Source organism: Lentinula edodes (assembly GCF_021015755.1).
Source record: "Lentinula edodes strain Le(Bin) 0899 ss11 chromosome Unknown C8R40scaffold_31, whole genome shotgun sequence".
NCBI lineage: Eukaryota > Fungi > Basidiomycota > Agaricomycetes > Agaricales > Omphalotaceae > Lentinula > Lentinula edodes.
This window is the reverse complement of record NW_025764337.1, coordinates 315419-334077: the sequence shown is the minus strand read 5'-3', so window position 1 is coordinate 334077 and position 18659 is coordinate 315419. Positions and strand designations below refer to the sequence as shown.

The 18659-nt window shown below is 46.0% G+C and overlaps 8 protein-coding genes and 1 non-coding gene across 9 annotated transcripts; 5 read left to right on the top strand and 4 right to left on the bottom strand.

Moving 5' to 3' along the window:
* The first annotated feature begins 67 nt into the window (after nt 1-67).
* On the top strand, nt 68-1896 carry C8R40DRAFT_1117151 (uncharacterized protein). The gene is made up of 11 exons (XM_046228648.1): nt 68-542; nt 606-638; nt 695-714; nt 774-788; nt 850-888; nt 948-1033; nt 1087-1195; nt 1253-1421; nt 1482-1617; nt 1674-1713; nt 1783-1896. The coding sequence occupies exons 1-11, from the start codon at nt 476-478 to the stop codon at nt 1816-1818; spliced, it is 750 nt and encodes a 249-aa protein (XP_046083616.1). The 5' UTR covers nt 68-475; the 3' UTR covers nt 1819-1896.
* A 293-nt stretch (nt 1897-2189) lies between these two features.
* C8R40DRAFT_1173599 (uncharacterized protein) lies at nt 2190-6055 on the bottom strand (the record flags this gene model as incomplete). Its single annotated transcript, XM_046232046.1, has 18 exons — nt 2190-2344; nt 2403-2517; nt 2574-2585; nt 2635-2837; nt 2888-2958; nt 3019-3070; nt 3120-3182; nt 3236-3355; nt 3409-3508; nt 3576-3667; nt 3724-3799; nt 3854-3919; nt 3975-4055; nt 4113-4311; nt 4376-4734; nt 4784-5768; nt 5822-5887; nt 5943-6055. The coding sequence occupies 18 exons, from the start codon at nt 6053-6055 to the stop codon at nt 2190-2192; spliced, it is 2928 nt and encodes a 975-aa protein (XP_046083615.1).
* A 154-nt stretch (nt 6056-6209) lies between these two features.
* C8R40DRAFT_1117141 (S-adenosyl-L-methionine-dependent methyltransferase) lies at nt 6210-7997 on the top strand. Its single transcript, XM_046228647.1, has 5 exons — nt 6210-6852; nt 6913-7046; nt 7097-7152; nt 7200-7321; nt 7376-7997. Exons 1-5 carry the CDS (start codon nt 6667-6669, stop codon nt 7874-7876), a joined length of 999 nt encoding a protein of 332 aa, XP_046083614.1. The 5' UTR covers nt 6210-6666; the 3' UTR covers nt 7877-7997.
* Nucleotides 7998-9996, top strand: C8R40DRAFT_1151204 (Metalloenzyme, LuxS/M16 peptidase-like protein). Its single transcript, XM_046229554.1, has 4 exons — nt 7998-8276; nt 8327-8448; nt 8499-9360; nt 9410-9996. Exons 1-4 carry the CDS (start codon nt 8076-8078, stop codon nt 9497-9499), a joined length of 1275 nt encoding a protein of 424 aa, XP_046083613.1. The 5' UTR covers nt 7998-8075; the 3' UTR covers nt 9500-9996.
* C8R40DRAFT_1255316 (uncharacterized protein) lies at nt 9997-12007 on the top strand. The gene is made up of 7 exons (XM_046233758.1): nt 9997-10007; nt 10106-10189; nt 10245-10419; nt 10580-10734; nt 10784-11301; nt 11351-11705; nt 11762-12007. Exons 2-7 carry the CDS (start codon nt 10139-10141, stop codon nt 11768-11770), a joined length of 1263 nt encoding a protein of 420 aa, XP_046083612.1. The 5' UTR covers nt 9997-10007; nt 10106-10138; the 3' UTR covers nt 11771-12007.
* C8R40DRAFT_1117135 (uncharacterized protein) lies at nt 12008-14849 on the top strand. The gene is made up of 13 exons (XM_046228646.1): nt 12008-12265; nt 12325-12619; nt 12683-12694; nt 12755-12791; nt 12854-13071; nt 13142-13388; nt 13467-13624; nt 13678-13714; nt 13774-13950; nt 14019-14204; nt 14259-14320; nt 14398-14417; nt 14508-14849. Exons 1-13 carry the CDS (start codon nt 12090-12092, stop codon nt 14668-14670), a joined length of 1788 nt encoding a protein of 595 aa, XP_046083611.1. The 5' UTR covers nt 12008-12089; the 3' UTR covers nt 14671-14849.
* Nucleotides 14850-14859: 10 nt separating this feature from the next.
* C8R40DRAFT_t181 lies at nt 14860-14948 on the bottom strand. Its single transcript has one exon. It is a non-coding gene; the product is annotated as a tRNA-Ser (tRNA).
* Nucleotides 14949-15014: 66 nt separating this feature from the next.
* On the bottom strand, nt 15015-15917 carry C8R40DRAFT_1015985 (alpha/beta hydrolase fold-domain-containing protein; the record flags this gene model as incomplete). Its single annotated transcript, XM_046222929.1, has 1 exon — nt 15015-15917. A coding segment is annotated over one exon (903 nt), but the record flags the coding sequence as incomplete, so codon positions are not given.
* A 435-nt stretch (nt 15918-16352) lies between these two features.
* On the bottom strand, nt 16353-18573 carry C8R40DRAFT_1162162 (Alpha/Beta hydrolase protein; the record flags this gene model as incomplete). The annotated part of the gene is made up of 5 exons (XM_046230217.1): nt 16353-16828; nt 16881-17084; nt 17134-17340; nt 17393-18322; nt 18378-18573. 5 exons carry the CDS (start codon nt 18571-18573, stop codon nt 16353-16355), a joined length of 2013 nt encoding a protein of 670 aa, XP_046083609.1.
* Nucleotides 18574-18659: the final 86 nt, after the last annotated feature.

The window sequence follows — 18659 nt, the reverse complement described above, 5'->3', positions numbered from 1 at the left end:
ATTTTCAATACTTTGGACGTGTAGTATCTTATCCAATCACAGTCTTGGGACTTTCTTGCCAAATTCGGATTCCCTTCATGCTTGAAATAGCTTCCCCGACGGGTGCGAGACCATGCGATGGAAAAAGCTCCCGCTCCGCCAGCGGAGATACGCCTCAGGCCCAGGGCATGCAAGTCCGTCCGTGACCTTTCCGTGACTGCAAGACGCGAAACTGGCACATTCAGAAAAACCATCTTCGACCTTCGACGTCAAGGATTTATGGCAACACACATCATCGTTTGCGCCTCTTCCAGTCAGTCATCCACAATTTCGAGTTGCCTCAAATTCTCTGCCAACAGATCTCCAAATCTGCACTAGTGGAAAAGTGACATATATATTGAAAAAAAATAGCGGAGGATTTTTTGTACTTAAAACGGATAGTGGACAAGATCGCACTAGGATCATAACCCCCAAGTCTTTCTCAGCTTCTCCTCCCATGTCCGATGAGGAAAGCGAATATTTGTCCCTCTATGAATCCAACTTGACCCCTCTTCGTGTCTGCTGTGCGTTCTGAAGTTCAGTTCAAAGTCTTCTTCCCAACTGATTAGTCGGAACATGTCCTTCAGTGGTTGCTTTGACATGGGGACTGTACGATTATTGTGCGTGATACCTATTGCTTTCACACAGATGATTGGCTCTTACCACACTCCACTAGTTGTAACACTAGAAGATGAGGTATGCCTATTCCGAGTCCTTCCGAAATCCATTTGTTGAAAAGAGGTCGTGGATCGAAGGTTCGTCATGTATGGGTGAGTTCTTATGACAGTGTATCACTGCGTGGTCATCTCACGATTTCTCTTCAACTTGAAGCCGCAAAGATTCAACTTCGCCAAATTCATGTTCCTTTGGGTGCGCATAACCATAACATGCGTCAGCGTTTTGTCCATCTATATTCACACCAAGCTCAGATCCGTTACTACACTCTGGCCCTTCTGATGTTCGATGTAATTCAAATACACGTCTTCGCAGTTCCTGGCGTCACGTCAGATAACCTGTTAGTGCTTTTTCTGGGATGTGTTCTCACATTCACTGAAAAAGTCTGCTCAGCTGCGTCGCAATGGATTCTATCATCCGAGTGGTCGGCGCTATCAGTCTATGGTCTGTGGAAATCATCATGCAATTGAGAATCTATGCTCTCTTCAACTGCTCGAAAAGAGTACGCCCATTCACACCTCATCTCATATAAAGAGGTCTGACGCGCGAGTTGAGGAAGGTAGCCATCACGAACTGTATCCTATTCTTAGCTTCTATTGCAGGATTTCTATGGATCCTGGTTTACAATGCTCAGAGACGACGTGCCGTCATTGCTAGTGCAATATCATTACCTCTTCCAGGGTGTCCATCGATTCATTCTGGCATAGAATGGGCGCAATGGGTTCCCGGTAACTAATGGCCAATATACACAAACTCAACCTCGTTTGATGACTTAATTCTCTTGCTAGCTACGATCTACGAGGGCATTTTATTTGGATATGCGTTGTACAAAACAATCAAATCTCATGCAATACGACTCAGAAATGGTATTCACATATCATTGCACTCCCTTCTTTTACGCGATAATTTGGTCTACTTCTTCGGGTAGGCGTTTTGGTTTTGTCGTTGCTTATGAATTCTTTGACGAGCTCATATCACAGCATCGCTTGTATTTTGGTATTCAACAACTTGATGGTGGTGGTGAGCACTACAATTTGTTTATCATGTACTTGGTTGAATAGTTTTGGTGACTGAACTTCTCGTCCACAGGGCGTAACACATATTCCTTGGTTCAGCTACGGGTAAGGGATAACCACTGTCGGAGCATTTCTTCCTAACACTGACACATTGCCAATGTGTAGTCCCTTCCATGCAGCAGTCGGGATCCTTACTACCCGTATGTTCCTCAATGTTCGCAAAGCAGCCAACAGGACATCCTTCGCCTCTGGTGCTGAACGAAACGTACCAGAGGTTATATCAGACTCTCCTTTTCCTGACAATGTAGCGAGTTGGATTGTAGCACAGAATAGTCAATTGCCCTCGTCATTAGATCGTCCACACCAGGATTGTTTTGCGATGGAGTATCGCGGCGTTACGAACCATACGTAGATTTGTACATTTTAACTGACTTCACTTCGTTGTAACATTTATTGTAAATAGTGTGGATTTGGTGTACATTATTGTTCGGTAATGATTGTTGTTATTTTCTTCGACTTCTCCTCCTCAGCCTTCACTATATCCTGGTAATAGGTGACACGCTCGTGGGGCTCTCGCCATGGAACGCCTAGAGCTTTAAAAATTTGCTCTTCGGTCTCTGACGCGATCAAGTTTCCTACGAACAAATAACTGAGCATGATGCGGATGCAACAAAAAACAAGCAATGAAGATACCGGTGTTCAATTTGACAGTGCGGTTGCGGGGGTCACGTACAACACCAGCGTATAGACCTCTTTGGTTGAGGGAGTATCCCATCCTGTTTGCAAGAAGTCGCATCGAACGATTGAACTAGAAGGATACGAGCAGTCAGATACTGCAAAAGTTGGTCCGAATCACGAGCTTACCATGTCATCTCCCTAAACCAACAGTCAGCCCATTTCCATAACAAGACAGGTAATAACGAACCGTGTAATACAAAAGAGCCCCTCCTTTGGAGCTATATGGGACAGTAAGGAAGTCGATGCGCCGACGTCGTGCGCCTGGAACGTTAGGAAGGCGGCAGATACCATGGTAGACGGCTTCGAGAGGCTTGGAGTAATCAGGAAGGGCCAAATCTTCTGTGAGAATGCCGGCGGTATGAAGCCTCTCAAGAAGCTTATGAAGTATACCTGAATTTGATTGAATTGATAGAAGATCGAGAACGTACAAAACGGCCCACCTTCATGCGTATGCCCGTCGTCGGGGCACCGGGTGATCAAAATGTCAATATCTCCACAATCAGTCTTCCCTCTAACGACAGATAAATCGCATCTCAGCAATGCTCTTCAAAAGCAGAAAAGAACTACATACCTTCGGTAACTGCCCATAATTTCCACAAATAGTGTGGGGTCGAGACGGAGAGCTGGGTATATGTGAGAAGACGGAGAAGGCCGGAAAGATTCCATGCACACCAATGGGTTTTATTAACTCGAAAATCGCCTTGGCTTCTTCACGAGGCATACGAGAATTCAAGTCTATAAACGCTCATTCAGCCTAGCACATAGTTTCTGAACCTCGGTACATATACCATCGTAGAACTCAATGCCGATCTTTTGACCTTCGTTCAGTGCAACATCTCCTACGCCGTTGCACAGATCCTCAATCGTTCGACAACCCCTAGCATACCACATGGTGGCAGTCTGGATACCTGAGAAGGTGTATGAGGTTCACTTAAAATGAAATTGGGATTGAACGACGAACCGACACCATAAATTTTCGTAAAAAGAGAAATCACCTTGACGTCTTCCGTCCTTTCGTACGCTATTCTTTGAAGGTTGCCTGTTTCAATGATTTCCATGATCTGAAGCATTTTAATGGTAAGGTACTAGGGCGCTGGTAGCGGTGTCACACGTCACACGAAGACACACCTTTTGAGCAGTTTTCTTTCCGACACCCTGTATTTTCTCTGCGTCTTCCAATGATTTTATTCGTTTTGGATGCGCGCGCAGAGCTCGAATACCTTATTCCATTCATTTCAATGCTTTGATAATTATGACATCGCTTCGTATGACTTACTTTTGCTGTAACTGTATACTCTCCAATGGTCATCTTCGGTAGGTTTGACCTTATGAAGCTCTTGAAGCTCCTCAAGCTGAAGACAAACGGATCAGCGACCAGCGCCAAAGAATCACAATATTAGTCGCACTTTTCTAATGATATCTTCGTTTGGACAAGGTTTCGCATTCTGATTGGGTTTTTTACAAAGCCAATCCTGGATAGCCTTCTTAATTTCCGCATTATAAACTCGGCGGAAAAAAGCGACATACCCTCTTAGGTTTTAGACCAGCTGGCTGGTAGTTAGGCTCGAGGTCTGAGCCGTCGGTGTCTGAGTCGAATCCATTCCGATGCTGGAAATAGAAAAAGGTCAAGAATCGGAACATTCGGCACTACAATAGTTGACTTACCTGCACATTGGTCTTCCTCTGTAAATAGAACTCAACTAACGGATCGACGATTTCTTGATTCACAGGTTTCTGAAATTGGAAATCCAAAGGTAATCTTGTAGAAGCAAGCTTGACCATGGTATTTCGAACGTGCTTGGATTCCAAAGGCTCATGCCGAGAGGAACCAACTTCTGGCTTGATATCATTGGCCGAAAACTCTCTGAAGTACCGAGATTGAGGAACCAAGATCATAGCTAGCATAGACAATGGGAAGAACAACGCACGATATCCGACTAAAATCGCGATCTTCATCTCCTTCCTGCGGAGCGCGCTTCTGCTCAAAATATTTGGATGTAGCAGATATGGAGACTGGAGGGAGCCGATTTGGATAGGCACCATATTCAAACAGACTCGAGACTTGTCTGATTTTGAGCACTTTACCGTTGTTGAGGAATGGATTCATATCCATCATGTCGACGACCCACTGCCAAGTGAGGATAGGAATATGGTCAGGGACATCGGTCAGTTTCTCTAGACCCGTAGCTTTCAGGAGGCTATTTTGGCCGAGATTTTTGTCGACTACAATATGTGTGATATGGTCAGGTTGATATCTTGGGACTACAGATCCGCCATGTCGCAAAATCTGTGGCGACTGATGAGAAGGAAAGTCAGGCGGGAGTTCGAAAACTCACGATCATCATTCTTTTCTGGGTAGAATCTCCAGAAAGTTTCGAGTTGATGTCCATCCCGCAGTAGAATATTCGTAATCCTTCGAGAAACTGAACTTTTCCTGTTTTATTGACCTGCGCATGCTGTATCTGACAGACAAACTCGTAGGGAGTGAGTTTTGTAGAAGGAACAGTGGTTTTTCCTTTGCCTTTCGCCTTGGTTGTTGCGGACAACTTCGCAGCTAGTTTCGGCGCCGCAGTGAGCCGAGACTTAGATATCGAGCCTTTAGTCAATTCAGCTGAATTGGAGCCGACTTTTACAATCGAGGACGAACAGGCGATGTCAGGCGAAGTGAGCGCCTCAGAGCTGGAGTAATTATCTATGATTGATGTTTCGTCAACAGAATTAGACTGATGTTTCGGTTTAGTCTGGAGTTGGGCGAGAGGAACCAGCTTCTTGACGCCTCTTCGATGTGTAGAATGCTTTGCTTCAAGAATGATTTCGAGCATGGATTTTTCCTTCTCAGGTGCTTTGCCGTTTGTAGCAGGAACAAGAGATAATGAACGGGCTTCTTCGATGGGAGAGGACGGAGCGGTCGAAGCATCGGAGGAGTTATCAGAGAAGCTTTTCGATGGTAAGCGCGTATGCCTTGAGCTCCTGGTAGCCAGAGGCCCGTCAATAATAATTGTCGGTTCAACTTTGACTCGGGCTACAGAGTCCGGGGCCCTGTGAAAACTCTGATTACTGGAATCGGAATGGTGACGATTTGGCGTTACGTCGCCTGGAAAAGAGAAGTCAAGAGCGTCGTCGCTGGAAAGGCTATGTTCATTCAGTAGGAGGACGTATGGGCCGTTGAGTTTTTGCATGAGGGGTTCTGTAACGCACTTATTGGAATCTCCGTCTTGTGCGTCAACTTGGGGATTGGCTGATGCCAAAGATATTTTCGATCGTTTAATTCGCGGAGAGGAGCGCAAAGGAGTCGATCTTCCCGTTTTACGCTTATGTCCTCTGATACAACGCAGTTGAGCACGTCAAAGTTTGTCAAAATAGCAAGATGAAACCTTGTTTGAGATGCGTATGGAACATTCTGAGTATAGCCATTGTCGAGTTTCTTCTCATTTGCGGAACTGAAAAACGATAACAAATGAACATGAACGCATCCAAAGAACTCCTGACACATACTGTTCGTTTTCTCCGGTCATTCGAGCGACATAGGAGTCGTCCATATCATCATCTGAGAAATTCATGCGCTTTTCTTGTTCCTTGAAAAAGATCCTGGCATTCATAGTAGGCATTGTACCGCCTCGATCGAGTCAAATTAATGAGATGAGCACACACACAGTTAAGAGGACAATGTGGGCGAAGGACAACGCGATATGGATTATTTAAGGCACAACGCCGCGCACGTGACATTGCTACGCGCGATGCGTGACGCATTTTCTCCTGATAGCCAGTCACCTCCAATAGCCTCCAATCAGCCAGCGCTGCGCTTCCTCATGTCGTTCGGCCTCTCTTTCGCTTGTGAAAACGGAAATTGAAGTCGCTGTGCGCGCAATTGCATGAAGCGTCCAGCTGTCTCTGAGACCACTTTGAAGCAAGCATCTACATTTTGTAGCTCCAACGCGAAATGGAGAGAACCACGGCAGATTCAAACCAGCATCCACCGCGATCACTCAGGAATGAAAATCATCTATAGCACAAGGGCTTCTCCAGAATCAGCTTCCCAGCAACAACAGCAGGATTCATCATGCCCTGATGCTACTTACCACGTTCTTTTCTGTATTTTCAGCCAGGCCGTTGAAATTTGCTGTGGTAGAGGCGGGCTTCAAGCCACTTTCCAAAGTATAAATGAGCGGTCCAAATTCAGGTACTTTTGGTCAACAGAACTCACTCGAAATCACTCGCAATGCCTTCCGAAGACGATGAACCTGACGACATCCAACCTCATGGTGAAGAGCTCCAGAACACGGACTTGGAGGAACTCAGAGATTCCGAATTTCCCGGTTATTTCTCTGAGCGCGACGGTCGATTATACCAGGCCGACACCGTGACGTCGCCCTACCCGCTCCCAGTAGACACTCCCGAAAACCAGGTACAGCACCAGATGTCCTTCTGCAAGTACGGTTCTAAAATTTTTTAAATCTGTACACAGAGACACAGCACACTTCATAAAGCACTGAAAGAGCTTATTGAAAACAACTACATTGGTCCCGTTCAAGAAGTTCTAGCGCTTCAAGAAGGTCAACAGAAAGTCGCGATCGACCTTGGTTGCGGCATCGGGGAATGGTAGATATTGTAGTATTTATTGCTATTCATTGCTAATGACGCGTTTCCAGGGTTATGGAAATGGCGAAAGAATTCCCCCAAGTCTCCTTCTACGGTCTGGACGTGGGTAAGCGGCCCCTGTCTTTGATACGCATAGTAACTAACCCGCTTCAGTCCCGATTGCGAACCGCTACCCCGATGAGAATGTACAATTTGAGCTTCACGACATTACTGAGCCCTTGAGGTGGGCCAATAGTTCCGTGGATCTCCTTCACGCCCGCGCAATATTTATGACTGTAAGGCTTATATCATATATGGTACCAGTGTTCACCTAAACCGCGTTTTTATAGGTGCGGGATTATTCCGTCATAGTTCAAGAAGCGGCTAGAATACTCAAGCCGGGAGGCATTTTTTTGTCCGGAGAGTGGGGTCAATTTCCTGCTTTCCACCCTGTCCTCCCTGAGGCGCGAGGAAATCCAGGTGATCATGTTCCTGGGCTGGACCGCTTCTATCGAATGCTCTCAGATGTCCTCGCACGTCGAGGTATTATATCTCCTGTAGCGTCCACGGTGCATGAACGCCTCAGCAGATCCGGCGCTTTTACCGATATCCACGAGCACGTTTACTACATGCCGATCGGTCCTTGGAGTCCGGACCCAATGGCTCAGACACTCGGTAAGCGTAACAGAGTAGCTTTAACGAAATTTATGAATGCCATTCGTCCAATTTTTGTGGCTGCCGGGGTGAGCGAGGGAGAGCTCGAACAACTATACAATGAATGTTGGACAGAGATGTTCGGTATCTCTGGACTGGTCTCGGTATACTACTTAGTCTCAGCACGCAAGATTTGAATGCTTGATATATTGTTATACTCCTACTCACTTCCATAATCTGTATTTATCTGTGAACCACCTGGGCCGGTACATAGACTGTAGACTGTAGTTACGTAGTACACTGTATTTATTTCCCACGCTTGTTTTGTAATTTCAACCGGATGAACCCGGACTTGCATTGCTTCACAGATCCACTTTGAACTTGGAAGACTTCTCTATGCTCGCAGCTAGGGCGTCATCGCGAACTATTCAGCGCGTGGCGCGTAATTTTGCCACCGTAGTCGACAGTGCTGGCATCAAAGTAGCTGCGGTAGATAATAACCAGCCCACGACCTCCGTCACATTTCTCATCAAAGCTGGCAGCCGTTTTGAACATAAAGCTGGAGTGGCCCATGGCTTGAAAAACTTTGCTTTCAAGGTGAGACTTCAAAGGAATTTGTGTTGCTCGTGGCTTATGAGCTTTCATAGAGCTCTGCCAAAAGGACGGCGCTCGGAACAGTCCGCGAAAGTGAAATCTATGGTGGTGTCTTGTCAGCGAGCTTGTCTCGAGAACATCTTGCTCTTACGGCCGAATTTCTGAGGGGTGACGAGTGCGTATAACTTCAAAAATAATCTATAGTCTTCTAATCCCTTATTCTAGGCAGTATTTCGTGGACGTCCTTGCCTCTTTTGTCACCTCTGGTAGATTTACCCGCCATGAATATGCTGAATACGTTGCACCTGTAGTGGAAAGCGAAATCGAGGAGTCGAAATTCAATCCTGGCTTCCAGGCAATTGAGGCTGCCCACGCTGTTGCCTTCCACAACGGGCTTGGCTCATCCTTATTGGCTTCTCCTCACAACTCCATAACGCATGAAGACATCCGATCTTTTGCTCAATCTGCATTCACTCGAGACAATATCGCTGTTCTTGGGACCGGCATTGACCAGGCCACACTCGCGAGTTTGGTCGAACAATCCCTCAGCAAAATTTCCGCAACCTCGCAGATATCATCTTCTGCTTCTTCGTATTTCGGTGGCGAGACACGTTTGCCGGCACATGGTGGTCCCCAGACTGTGTTCGTTGGCTTTGGAAGTGCTGGTGCACCTACTCCCGAAATTGCAGCTCTTTCTGCGTACCTTTCCCCCACTCCTTCGGTGAAATGGTCTAAAGGCTCTTCGCCGATCGCTGCTACCATACAGGAGGGCACGACGGTTGAGGTTGTGCATCTATCATACTCTGATGCCTCCCTCTTCGGTCTTCTTGTCCAGGGTCCTTCCGGTTCCGCTGTCAAAGAAGCTGGGAAAGCTGCCGTACAGGCATTGAAAACTGTATCTAATGGCTTGAAGGGAGATGATCTCAAAAAAGCCTTGAGCAAGGCTAAATTCACAGCAGCGTCTGCCGTCGATAGTCGGGAAGGATTAGTGTCTATCTTGGGTTCAAAAGTGCTTTCGGGACACGAGTCTTCCCTTGACACTACCCTCGCATCGTTCGATAAAGTGTCGGAAATTACCTTTGCAAAAGTAGGTCTTGCAGTTTTCACTTCCTTCAGGGTTTTGATTTTTTCTCCAGGCCGCTTCCACGCTGGTCAAAGTCAAACCAGTCTTTGTCGCAGTTGGTGATGTTGCTACTCTTCCGTATGCCGATGAGCTTGGCCTTTGAAGTACGACTCTCCCATTAGCAGCCAATCGCATAGACTAGTTCGAGCTCGAATTGAATGTCCTTCGTTTTTGCTCCCTTTCGTTCTCTCTTGCCTCAATTAAACTTCCATCATCTCAGAATGATTTACGGGCTCTCGCTGTCTCCATCTCTAAAAAGGAGCTAGTCGTCAAGGTTGGGCAACATTTTGCGGGATTTAGCCGAAACTGCTCTCCCTGTTGTACAATTGTTACAGTACATCTTCGAGCTGAGTTGCTAATTGAAAAACTGTAAATTGTATCTCAGTCTGACGAAGGTCCGACTTGGAAAGATATATCTAATCCACTAGCGAAATCCTGCGTCTATTTATGGTAGTAGTTGTTACCTAGTTTTCAATATCGACGCAAACTTATTAAATGCAGTACCAACCTTGGGATGCACTGTCTAGTAGAGGTTCTCAGGAAGCTTGGGCTTTGACTTTTGACAATACTCAGCAGAGTCCTTTAAAGTTACAATAATGGAATTTTTCAATGTGAGTGATTTGATCGATTATCGATGGACGTTTAATCAAGTCTGCCTGCCCTGAAGTGTTACTGATTATCAAAATTTGCTGCCTCGACACTTACACAGTGTTGTCCTTTTCTCTCGCATCTACCTCTCAAAATGTCTGTTGGTACTCTTTACACCTCTCCTGGAAAAGAAACAGGCAAACTCGTAAGCCTTTCCCATCCATCTGTAAACCGATCGCTTCAAGAGGCCTGTCATTTAGATTAAGGCTACCGCTGCCTTTGGGGGCGTATCTATCGATGTAGATGCTGAATACAAACATATGGAAACCAACAAAACTGCAGAATTTCTGGCCAAATTCTCCCATGGAAAAATTCCAACCTTTGAAGGAAAGGATGGTTTCAAGCTTTTCGAGGGTGTCGTTATTGCAAAATACAGTAAGTGAATATATCTTCGACCCAACGGCACCAAGTCTGTTCTCCATGTTCAGCGTTATGAAACTCAATCTTCAGTTATCCTTGTCTTAATATCTTCATATCCGAAATTTCTCTTCTTGCAGACGTCAGAATACTGATAAAATTTTTTGATCTTTCTTAGTCGCTTCTTTGGCTCCCAATTCTGGTCTTCTCGGATCAAGCCAGACAGATGCTGCCTTGGTCGACCAATGGACACACTTGATTGAACTCGAATTTGGTTTACCAACTGATATCATTAACCAACTGGTTAGCGGTAGAATCCCCTATACAAAACCCGTGCGTTCTTGCTACTACTGTATAGCTTACGAACTCACTCGACTTATAGTTTCACAATGCCCTCCTTGAGCGACAAGAGCGAACACTCACTACCCTCAATACACATTTGACAGAAAACACATTCCTCGTTGGAGAACGCATCACAGTTGCCGATCTGGCAGCCGCCGCCTACCTACAACGCGGCGCATCGATCTCCTTCGATGCTCCTCTTCGTGCGAAATTCCCCGCAGTTGTCAGGCTTCTTGAGACAATTGTCAACCAACCCAAACTCAAGGATATATACGGAGAGACTAAATATGTCGAGAAAGGTCTTCAGTTCACTCCTCCAGCCAAGGACAAGAAGGAAAAAGAGCCAAAAGCCGCTGTTCCTCCAAAGGAGAAGAAGCCCAAGGCAAAGGAAGCTGATGATGATGATGAGGATGAACCTCTGGTTCCTGCTGAACCCAAAGAGAAAAATCCTCTCGACGACCTTCCCAAATCCTCCTTCAATCTTGAGGACTGGAAACGTGCGTATTCCAATAAGGAAACTCGTGGAAAAGACGGTGCTCTTGAGTGGTTGTATGAACAGTATGTACCGTCTCACTTGTTTTCCTGTCCATCCTAATTTTCATGTCAGCTTTGACAAGGACGGTTTCTCTCTGTGGCGGGTGGACTTCAAGTACAATGACGAGCTGACCCAGACGTTCATGTCTGCCAATCAGATCGGTGGTTTCTTCAACCGTCTTGAGGCTTCTCGCAAGTACCTCTTCGGTTCAATGGGTGTCCTTGGTCAGGCCAACGACTCTTTGATCTCTGGCGCCCTGATTGCTCGGGGGCAAGATATCGCACCTGTTATCACTGTCGCTCCTGACTGGGAGTCCTACTCTTATTCCAAGATCGACCTTTCTGATCCTGCTCAGAAAGAATTCTTTGAGGCTGCACTCGCCTGGGACCTGAAGATTGACGGTAAGGAATGGGTCGATGGAAAGAACGTGGGTGTTCTCATCATCCTCATATGACTCCTATCACTAATCAAGCCCCTTCACAGTTCAAGTAAATGTACTGCATACCCTTCTCAGTTGTGTACTTTACTGTAGATCATCTTACTTATATCTCGTTTCGCTCTATCTAGTTGTAGCATCTCACAAAATCATGAAACGCTTGTAGAAGCTTAAAGGCGAAAGACGAGGTTCCGCTAAAGGGGACCCATGAGTGTTCCAACTAGTGTGGAGCGGAAGCATGTAAGGTTTTCCGTCAATACTATGTATATCAACGATTTTAACTTTAGCGATGCGGTCCTCCGCCGCGTTTTGCTATCCCTGCAATATTTCTTGTATATATACGACAAGTGACTCACAGTATCTTGCGTGTTCAGAATGCATTATGCTGCCCTCATCATCATCTCACTTCTTACAACAGTTAGCGCGTCATATCAAAACCCTCTCATTTACGAGTATCCATTCGCTGGTACCAAAGAAGACAAACGAGAATCCTCGTCATACAAGTTCAAATGGCCAATACACAAAGTTGCAATAATCGGCGCTGGGGGAGGGTATGGTGGTGTTTTCTATTTCCTCTATCTGACCGCACGCTAACGTTTTGTCTCGAAAGAGGTCTCGTCGCCTACCGCGAATTCAAACGTATGGGGTACCAAGTCCGCATCTTCGAAAGGGATTCTGTTCCGGGTGGGAATTGGCATTATACAGACGAAGTTCCGCAGAATGCGCCTGTACCGAACCTGGACCCATCTGAAGCTGACTTTCGACCGCACATTCCCCCAAGTGACGTGCTCCTACCATATGAAGAGAATTTCGTCGGTATTGAGCCCGGCAAAATGCTAAATGCCAGGCGGGAACACAGGGCACCAAAGCCGATTTGGCATTCCCTGACGTCGACTGCTCCCAAGGTATGTACATTGATACTTAAATGATAAATGTACCCAACCGTTTTTCTTCCTTATCAATATTAGCAAAACCAAGAGGTAAGAATTTTGTCCATCTTCTGTTTGATCCAGTTTTACTTTTTGCGTTTGAAACCCCAGCTCAGAGAACTGCCTTGGCCAGACCATACCCCGTTGAGTACGTTATCGTTCTCTTTGACCTACCGTCACTACCCTTTCATATTAAATCTTACCGTCCAGCATTAACTCAAAACCATTTACAACGTTACGTCCGCACGTTTGCTTCCCTTCATGAGATCAACAGTAATGACAATAGCCCCAACACATCATACAACACCCGTGTGGAACGCGTCGACAAGCGTTTTGACGCAGATGGAAGAAAAGTTGGATGGACCCTTACACTGCGCAAGTTCATTGAGACTGGACCAACTTCTTACAAAATACAATGGTGGACAGAGGTTGGTACTAGCTGTATACTTCTTGATGTCTCCGCTGCTAGTACTTAAAATTTATTACGACCTTAAACAGGATTTCGATGCAATCGTGGTCGCGTCAGGCCGCTTCTCCGCTCCCAATCTCCCTCGTATACCTGGTCTTTCACAATGGGCACAACTCTACCCGGAACTCATCTCCCACTCCCGTCAATATCGTCGTCCGGAAGAGTTTGCTAACCAGACTGTTTTGGTTGTAGGTGGTTCTGTCAGCGGGACAGAGATCGCTGAAGATATAAGCGGGAAGGCAAAGAAGGTATTTTTAAGTGTCAGGCCGCATGAAGGTTAGTACCGTATTGTTGATCAGGCAGTCATTGAGCTCTTCACCCGACGATCTGTATGATCTAATCGCTTTGTTCCAGATTCTGTTTTCCGCGAAACAAGAAATATGTACCTATCACGAGTGCCCAACAATGTGTCCATCGTGCCAGAAATCAAGTTCTTCCACCCGTTGCCAATTCGACCGACAGATTCTAGCTCTGGAATTCAATCAGGAGAAATCGAATTGATCAATGGCACTGTACGTGGTGAATTGCAACTAAGACGTCTAACTGAGTGCGTTTCTGTTCCTAGCTGCTACGAGGATTTGATAAGGTCATATTTGCCACTGGTAAATTTCGTTTGGATCAGTCTCTGGCGTTCCCATCTGTAATTCTGATACACCCCAAGGATTCCGATATGCGTTTCCTTTTCTGCCACAATACCACGATGCTTCTCTACGTCCTAATGAAACAATTCCGTCTGCAAGCGGACGACCCCAACCACTCGTTACGGATGGAACGCACATTCGGAGTCTTCATTTAGATCTGTTCTACATCGAGGAACCGACGATAGGATTTATCAACAGTGAGCAATCTACCTACCACTATAACTTAGTCAAAATGAGACAGACCTTGATTTTTTTGGACTTACAGTGAACCTAGGCATCGAGTCATTCATGTACTCTGAGTTCGCCGCTTCCGCTATTGCTAAGGTCTGGGCAGGTCAAGCAAAGCTACCATCCACAAAGCAAATGTGGGAGCTACATTGGAAGCGCGTAAGGGATGCTGGAGGGGCATACGGGGGACAATTCATGTATCTGGGAAGTGCAAAGGAAGCAGGTAAACCTTACCAGAGATCGACCTGCGTTGATGGACTTTGATGATCTTTCGTAGCTATGGTTCGATACATTGTTGGTTGGCTGAACGAAGACGCCGTGAAATACGGTGGACATCAGGTTCGATTTGTTTCGAATGTTCTTGGCAAAATCTACTAACACAATATCCATTCTCACTCTGTTCTCGGAACGTATAGATTGACGGTCCGTCAGAAAAGTGCGTTACTTGGATTCATTTCCTGCACATATTACTTAGCAAAATTCCTCATCTTTTTCAAACCATACATATATCTCGTGCGCGCGCTAGTCGTCATCAAGTATTCCTGGTCTGGGTCGTAGCTCAATTTCCTGATTACAACGTCAAGTCCAATCAGTCAGCTTTTAGTGTTAGCGGTGGAAGCTTCGGATTAGATGTTGAAGAGCAACGAAGGCTCGTCGAAACATGGACTGCTGGGAGGGATGATTGGTGAAACGTACATAGACGTTGGGAGTTTGAACTGCATTAGAAAATCGCATTTCGCGGTAGATGAATGTACAATTTTCAGTTTTCTAGTTTTCCTTACTTTCTCTGTTAACTAGAACATAAGCGTGGGTTGGTATGTATAAGTACTCTATCCGATACAAAATCTGCAACAAAAAAAACTAAAACAACCAATCAACGACGCCAGCAGGATTTGAACCTGCGCCCTCAAAGAGGAACAGATAAGGAAATTCGAATCTGTCGCCGTAACCACTTGGCTATAGCGCCGATGTGGAGTGTATTCATCTGTGCCCATTGATCCACATTTGATAGGCTGCATAGTTAATTCTGGTTGTAAAATACGTTCCTCATATCCCTACAAACTTCTCTATATTCCCCCTCAATCGATAAATCCCATTGAAATTTCGGACTAGCATGTTTATCCCAGCCGTGGGTGGCCTTCTCTATAACCTTGATACCAACCCCTTGCCTACCAACTTCTTCAGATATCAACCTTTCGCAAAACCTCTCCGCTTCTGCTCTCAATTCGTCCCACTCACATACCCGTATGGTGATGTCATGCGGGATGTATTTTTTCAGCATTTCCGCAGGGGCTAGACCTGGACTAAGCCAAGGCAATTTTTTGTCCGCTTGTTCAATTCCGAGGAGGAAGCAATTATCGACGAGATTGGTGAACCATGCTGGGAGATTTTTATCTTGTCGAATATTTGTTGCCCTGCGTTGCGCTCGACTGTGACAGTAATTAACACTAGGATACCATGCGGCAATGAAGACAATGCGATATTCCGGGTCAACGTATGGACCCGGAGTTTCCTTCCAGTCGTTATTCACTGCTGACAATTGTCTCCTGCTTCGCATTTCCTCTCCTAGCCTCATTGGAACCCCAAACGTTAAACTCCCACCGGCGGAAAACCCACTCATAGCAATACGATATGGGTCAACGCCCAATTCTTCGGCATGAGATATTATCCAGAGCACGGCTTCTACGCCGTCTTCTACAGCGGCAGGGAACGGATTTTCGGGTGCCAAACGATATTCCACAGAAATTACGACTGCGTCAACATACTCGGTGACGGAGCGGGCCCATCGAGCGTCGTCAGTTGCGTGACCGAGCATGAACCCGCTCCCGTGAAAGTTGACCACCACAGGTCTAGAACGTTTGGGCTGTGATAATGAGTTTCGTTGATCACCATTTCCAGGGTAATAGACTTGAAGAACGAGTTCTTCATTTTTCGCCTTTCGTTCTCTTTTTCCATTCAAACTTTCATCATCCAATATGCTCCTAGGAATCCTGATGGTCTTCGACGGTTTAGGTGGTCGTGGTTTGGCCAATCGTTCAATCAAAAATCCTAAGTTTGTGAAGAATCGAATTGGAAGAACTTTGAGGCGAAGACGCCATTGTGGTGAGTTCGTTGCCGACATATCTTTCTTATCCGCCCCCTTGAGCTTCAAACTCAATTATATCCTGACAGAAAAGTCTTGATTACAAACTCCACCTACGTCACGTACATAGATTGGGATAGGCACTCAGGCACCGAGACCGGTCAAAGCTAGAAATACGAGACATTGCTTACATAAGTTGAGGAACAGTGAATGATCATTAACATTTTCAAGACTAAGATAGGCCATTACTGAGGCTTGATGCCTTACAAGGGCTCTTCCTAGTTGCAGCTAGGAAGCTTCCCTACGGAACCACTCCACCGTACGTAACCATACTACTTTCGAAGCTTCAACCCCTTCCAGAGGATGGCCTTCACCAGGAAATACCATGATCCCAATGTCATCCGGAGAATCTGTCCTAAGAGCCTTCAAAGCATGATAATATCCAATACCTTGAGTTGGCGCAACACGTTGGTCAGAATCACCTATCAGCAATAGTACAGATGCAGTAACTTTGTGGACGTGTGCAATGGGCGATGCGTAATACAGTTTTGAGTATACTTCCGGCGTCATGATGCGAGGAGGGACAACGGCCTTGAGGGATGTAGAGGAGCCTGTATAACCAAGGGGAAGGGACGAAAGTGCGTAGTCAATGCCGAATTCGGAGAAATACCAGTCCTGTATGTCAGAGGTCGATATTTCTCCTGCGGATATGACTGGGTTTCGTAGGACAGCTGAAGTAAAAACGTGTGGGTACTGGCCAATCACTGTATATCAAATTTAAGCAGCTTTCTAGGATTTGAATGTGAGGATACGAACAGTGTCCCAAAAGGAAGCCTCCATGGCTACCACCACCAAGGAACATTTTACCGCGTCCCTCGTTTGCCACACCGATCTTCACGAGGTGGCGGACAGATTCAATGCAATCGCCAACATCCAATGTACCACATTGACCAATAAGAGCCTGTATGTATTTCTCTCCATATCCAGTGGAACCCGTGTAATTTGGAAGAGATATGGTATCTGCGCAAGAAAAATGAGACCGCCTAAAGAATGCTGGAGCATAACTTACAGCCTTCGAGAGCAAGGAAGCACACTGAAGCTGTATACGTCACTGTGCTAGCTCCGTGTGGACCACCATGAGGTATGGTGATACAGGGATGGATCTTCTCGTTGTCTTTCGTCGAACTGGAACTTTGTTGAACTACTATAGTTTCTGTCGGAAAACGGTTAGGGATAGGCACGATTTTGACTGTCAGAGAATTCAAGCGTGTGCGAACTAAGGATGGGAATCAGAAAGCGTTATGCAGTGAAATTCAGAATGGGCATACGTTCCGCAGAGATCGATGTTTTGTGTATCGTAGAAAAGCTGCAAGTGCCATCTGTGTCGAACTTGACTAATACCAGCTCAAATGGACTTGTGAGCGAGCTTCGGACGCACACAAACTGATCTCCTTTTGCCCCCAAAACTGTAGACCAGCTCAAGAGTTTCTCATCGGGTGGCGTGAGGTCTTTGACCGCCCCATCAAGCAAAGAAATGAGAACGATCGTGAAACGAGAGCCCCAGTTGGTTGAAGTAACGATATAGTCTCCTGCACCCCAATTTACATGTGTAGTCCGAGGTAATCCAGAGTCTGATAGATATAAGCCCGGAAACTCGTCTTTAGCAGGTTCCCATACCGTATCGACGATCGTCTGAGTTTTGGAAGGATCTATATCACTGGTGATCTCAAGAGAATGGAGCGCCGACGTGGCGCCATGTGCACCGCCTGTGGGTTGTGAAATCCACAAGAGGGTGTCTTTCCCGTTGGATTTCACCACACGGGGTGACCTGCATGATAAATGAGAGGCAGTCAACTTTATCACATTGCATTTCCAGGAGTCTGCATCGTTTTGAATCTCTTGGGCGGGGGTGATTGATAGCTGCCAGATTCCTGTTGGACGGTTGTAACAACTTCTAATCCCGAGAAGCCTCTCATCCGAGGCAGTCTCGTATCCAGTTGCATATATCTTGAACTCAGAGGAACGTCCGAACAGCGCTTGACCAAAAAACACCGGCGCGTCGTGTTCCAGCGAAACTAATTTGGTAGCCCGCCAGTCGAAGAGAAACAAGACGGGAGTATGTTTGCCTGCGAGACCTTCTCCAAACGGTTGCCTGTAATTAAACTTTTCGAACGAATTTTTCTCTGTCGGTTTCTTTTTTTCGGCAGTATAGATGATGAAGTTTTCCGAAGGCGAGAAGCATAGTGAATTGAAGAAATCTAGAAACAATCAATAGTTATAACTAGGACAGTGAGCAGTATCAAATCAGCTCGCCATCGGCGTAAAATATCCCATGAACATCTGTCACGTCCTTACACGCCAACATAGCTGGATTGTTATTCCAAACTTCGACGAATCTCTTCTTATCCTTTTCATCTCCCGTCTCTCTCAGAATGACCTTGAGATTGCCAGACGGAGAGTAGGCCGTACTGACGACGCCAATGATCTCCTCAGTCACGGTCACGGACATAGTATTCAAAGTATATGCATCTAGAGGGATCGATTTTGATACGATTCGTTTCACGTTTCGAGTATTATCAGTGATAGAAAACTGAA

Excerpts from the sequence above, each read along its gene's own strand:
- C8R40DRAFT_1117141 (XM_046228647.1), top strand. The coding sequence starts at position 6,667 with ATGCCTTCCGAAGACGATGAACCTGACGACATCCAACCTCATGGTGAA. Across the intron at positions 7,153-7,199 it reads CTTCTACGGTCTGGACGTGG|TCCCGATTGCGAACCGCTAC; the intron begins GTAAGCGGCCCC and ends AACCCGCTTCAG. Across the intron at positions 7,322-7,375 it reads CCCGCGCAATATTTATGACT|GTGCGGGATTATTCCGTCAT; the intron begins GTAAGGCTTATA and ends GCGTTTTTATAG.
- C8R40DRAFT_1117135 (XM_046228646.1), top strand. The coding sequence starts at position 12,090 with ATGCATTATGCTGCCCTCATCATCATCTCACTTCTTACAACAGTTAGC. Across the intron at positions 13,072-13,141 it reads AAATACAATGGTGGACAGAG|GATTTCGATGCAATCGTGGT; the intron begins GTTGGTACTAGC and ends GACCTTAAACAG. Across the intron at positions 13,951-14,018 it reads GACGATAGGATTTATCAACA|TGAACCTAGGCATCGAGTCA; the intron begins GTGAGCAATCTA and ends TTGGACTTACAG.
- C8R40DRAFT_1151204 (XM_046229554.1), top strand. The coding sequence starts at position 8,076 with ATGCTCGCAGCTAGGGCGTCATCGCGAACTATTCAGCGCGTGGCGCGT. Across the intron at positions 8,277-8,326 it reads TGAAAAACTTTGCTTTCAAG|AGCTCTGCCAAAAGGACGGC; the intron begins GTGAGACTTCAA and ends GAGCTTTCATAG. Across the intron at positions 8,449-8,498 it reads GAATTTCTGAGGGGTGACGA|GCAGTATTTCGTGGACGTCC; the intron begins GTGCGTATAACT and ends CCCTTATTCTAG.
- C8R40DRAFT_1255316 (XM_046233758.1), top strand. The coding sequence starts at position 10,139 with ATGTCTGTTGGTACTCTTTACACCTCTCCTGGAAAAGAAACAGGCAAA. Across the intron at positions 10,420-10,579 it reads TGTCGTTATTGCAAAATACA|TCGCTTCTTTGGCTCCCAAT; the intron begins GTAAGTGAATAT and ends GATCTTTCTTAG. Across the intron at positions 11,302-11,350 it reads CTTGAGTGGTTGTATGAACA|CTTTGACAAGGACGGTTTCT; the intron begins GTATGTACCGTC and ends TTTTCATGTCAG.
- C8R40DRAFT_1117151 (XM_046228648.1), top strand. The coding sequence starts at position 476 with ATGTCCGATGAGGAAAGCGAATATTTGTCCCTCTATGAATCCAACTTG. Across the intron at positions 889-947 it reads CCAAATTCATGTTCCTTTGG|ATCCGTTACTACACTCTGGC; the intron begins GTGCGCATAACC and ends CACCAAGCTCAG. Across the intron at positions 1,034-1,086 it reads GGCGTCACGTCAGATAACCT|CTGCGTCGCAATGGATTCTA; the intron begins GTTAGTGCTTTT and ends AAGTCTGCTCAG.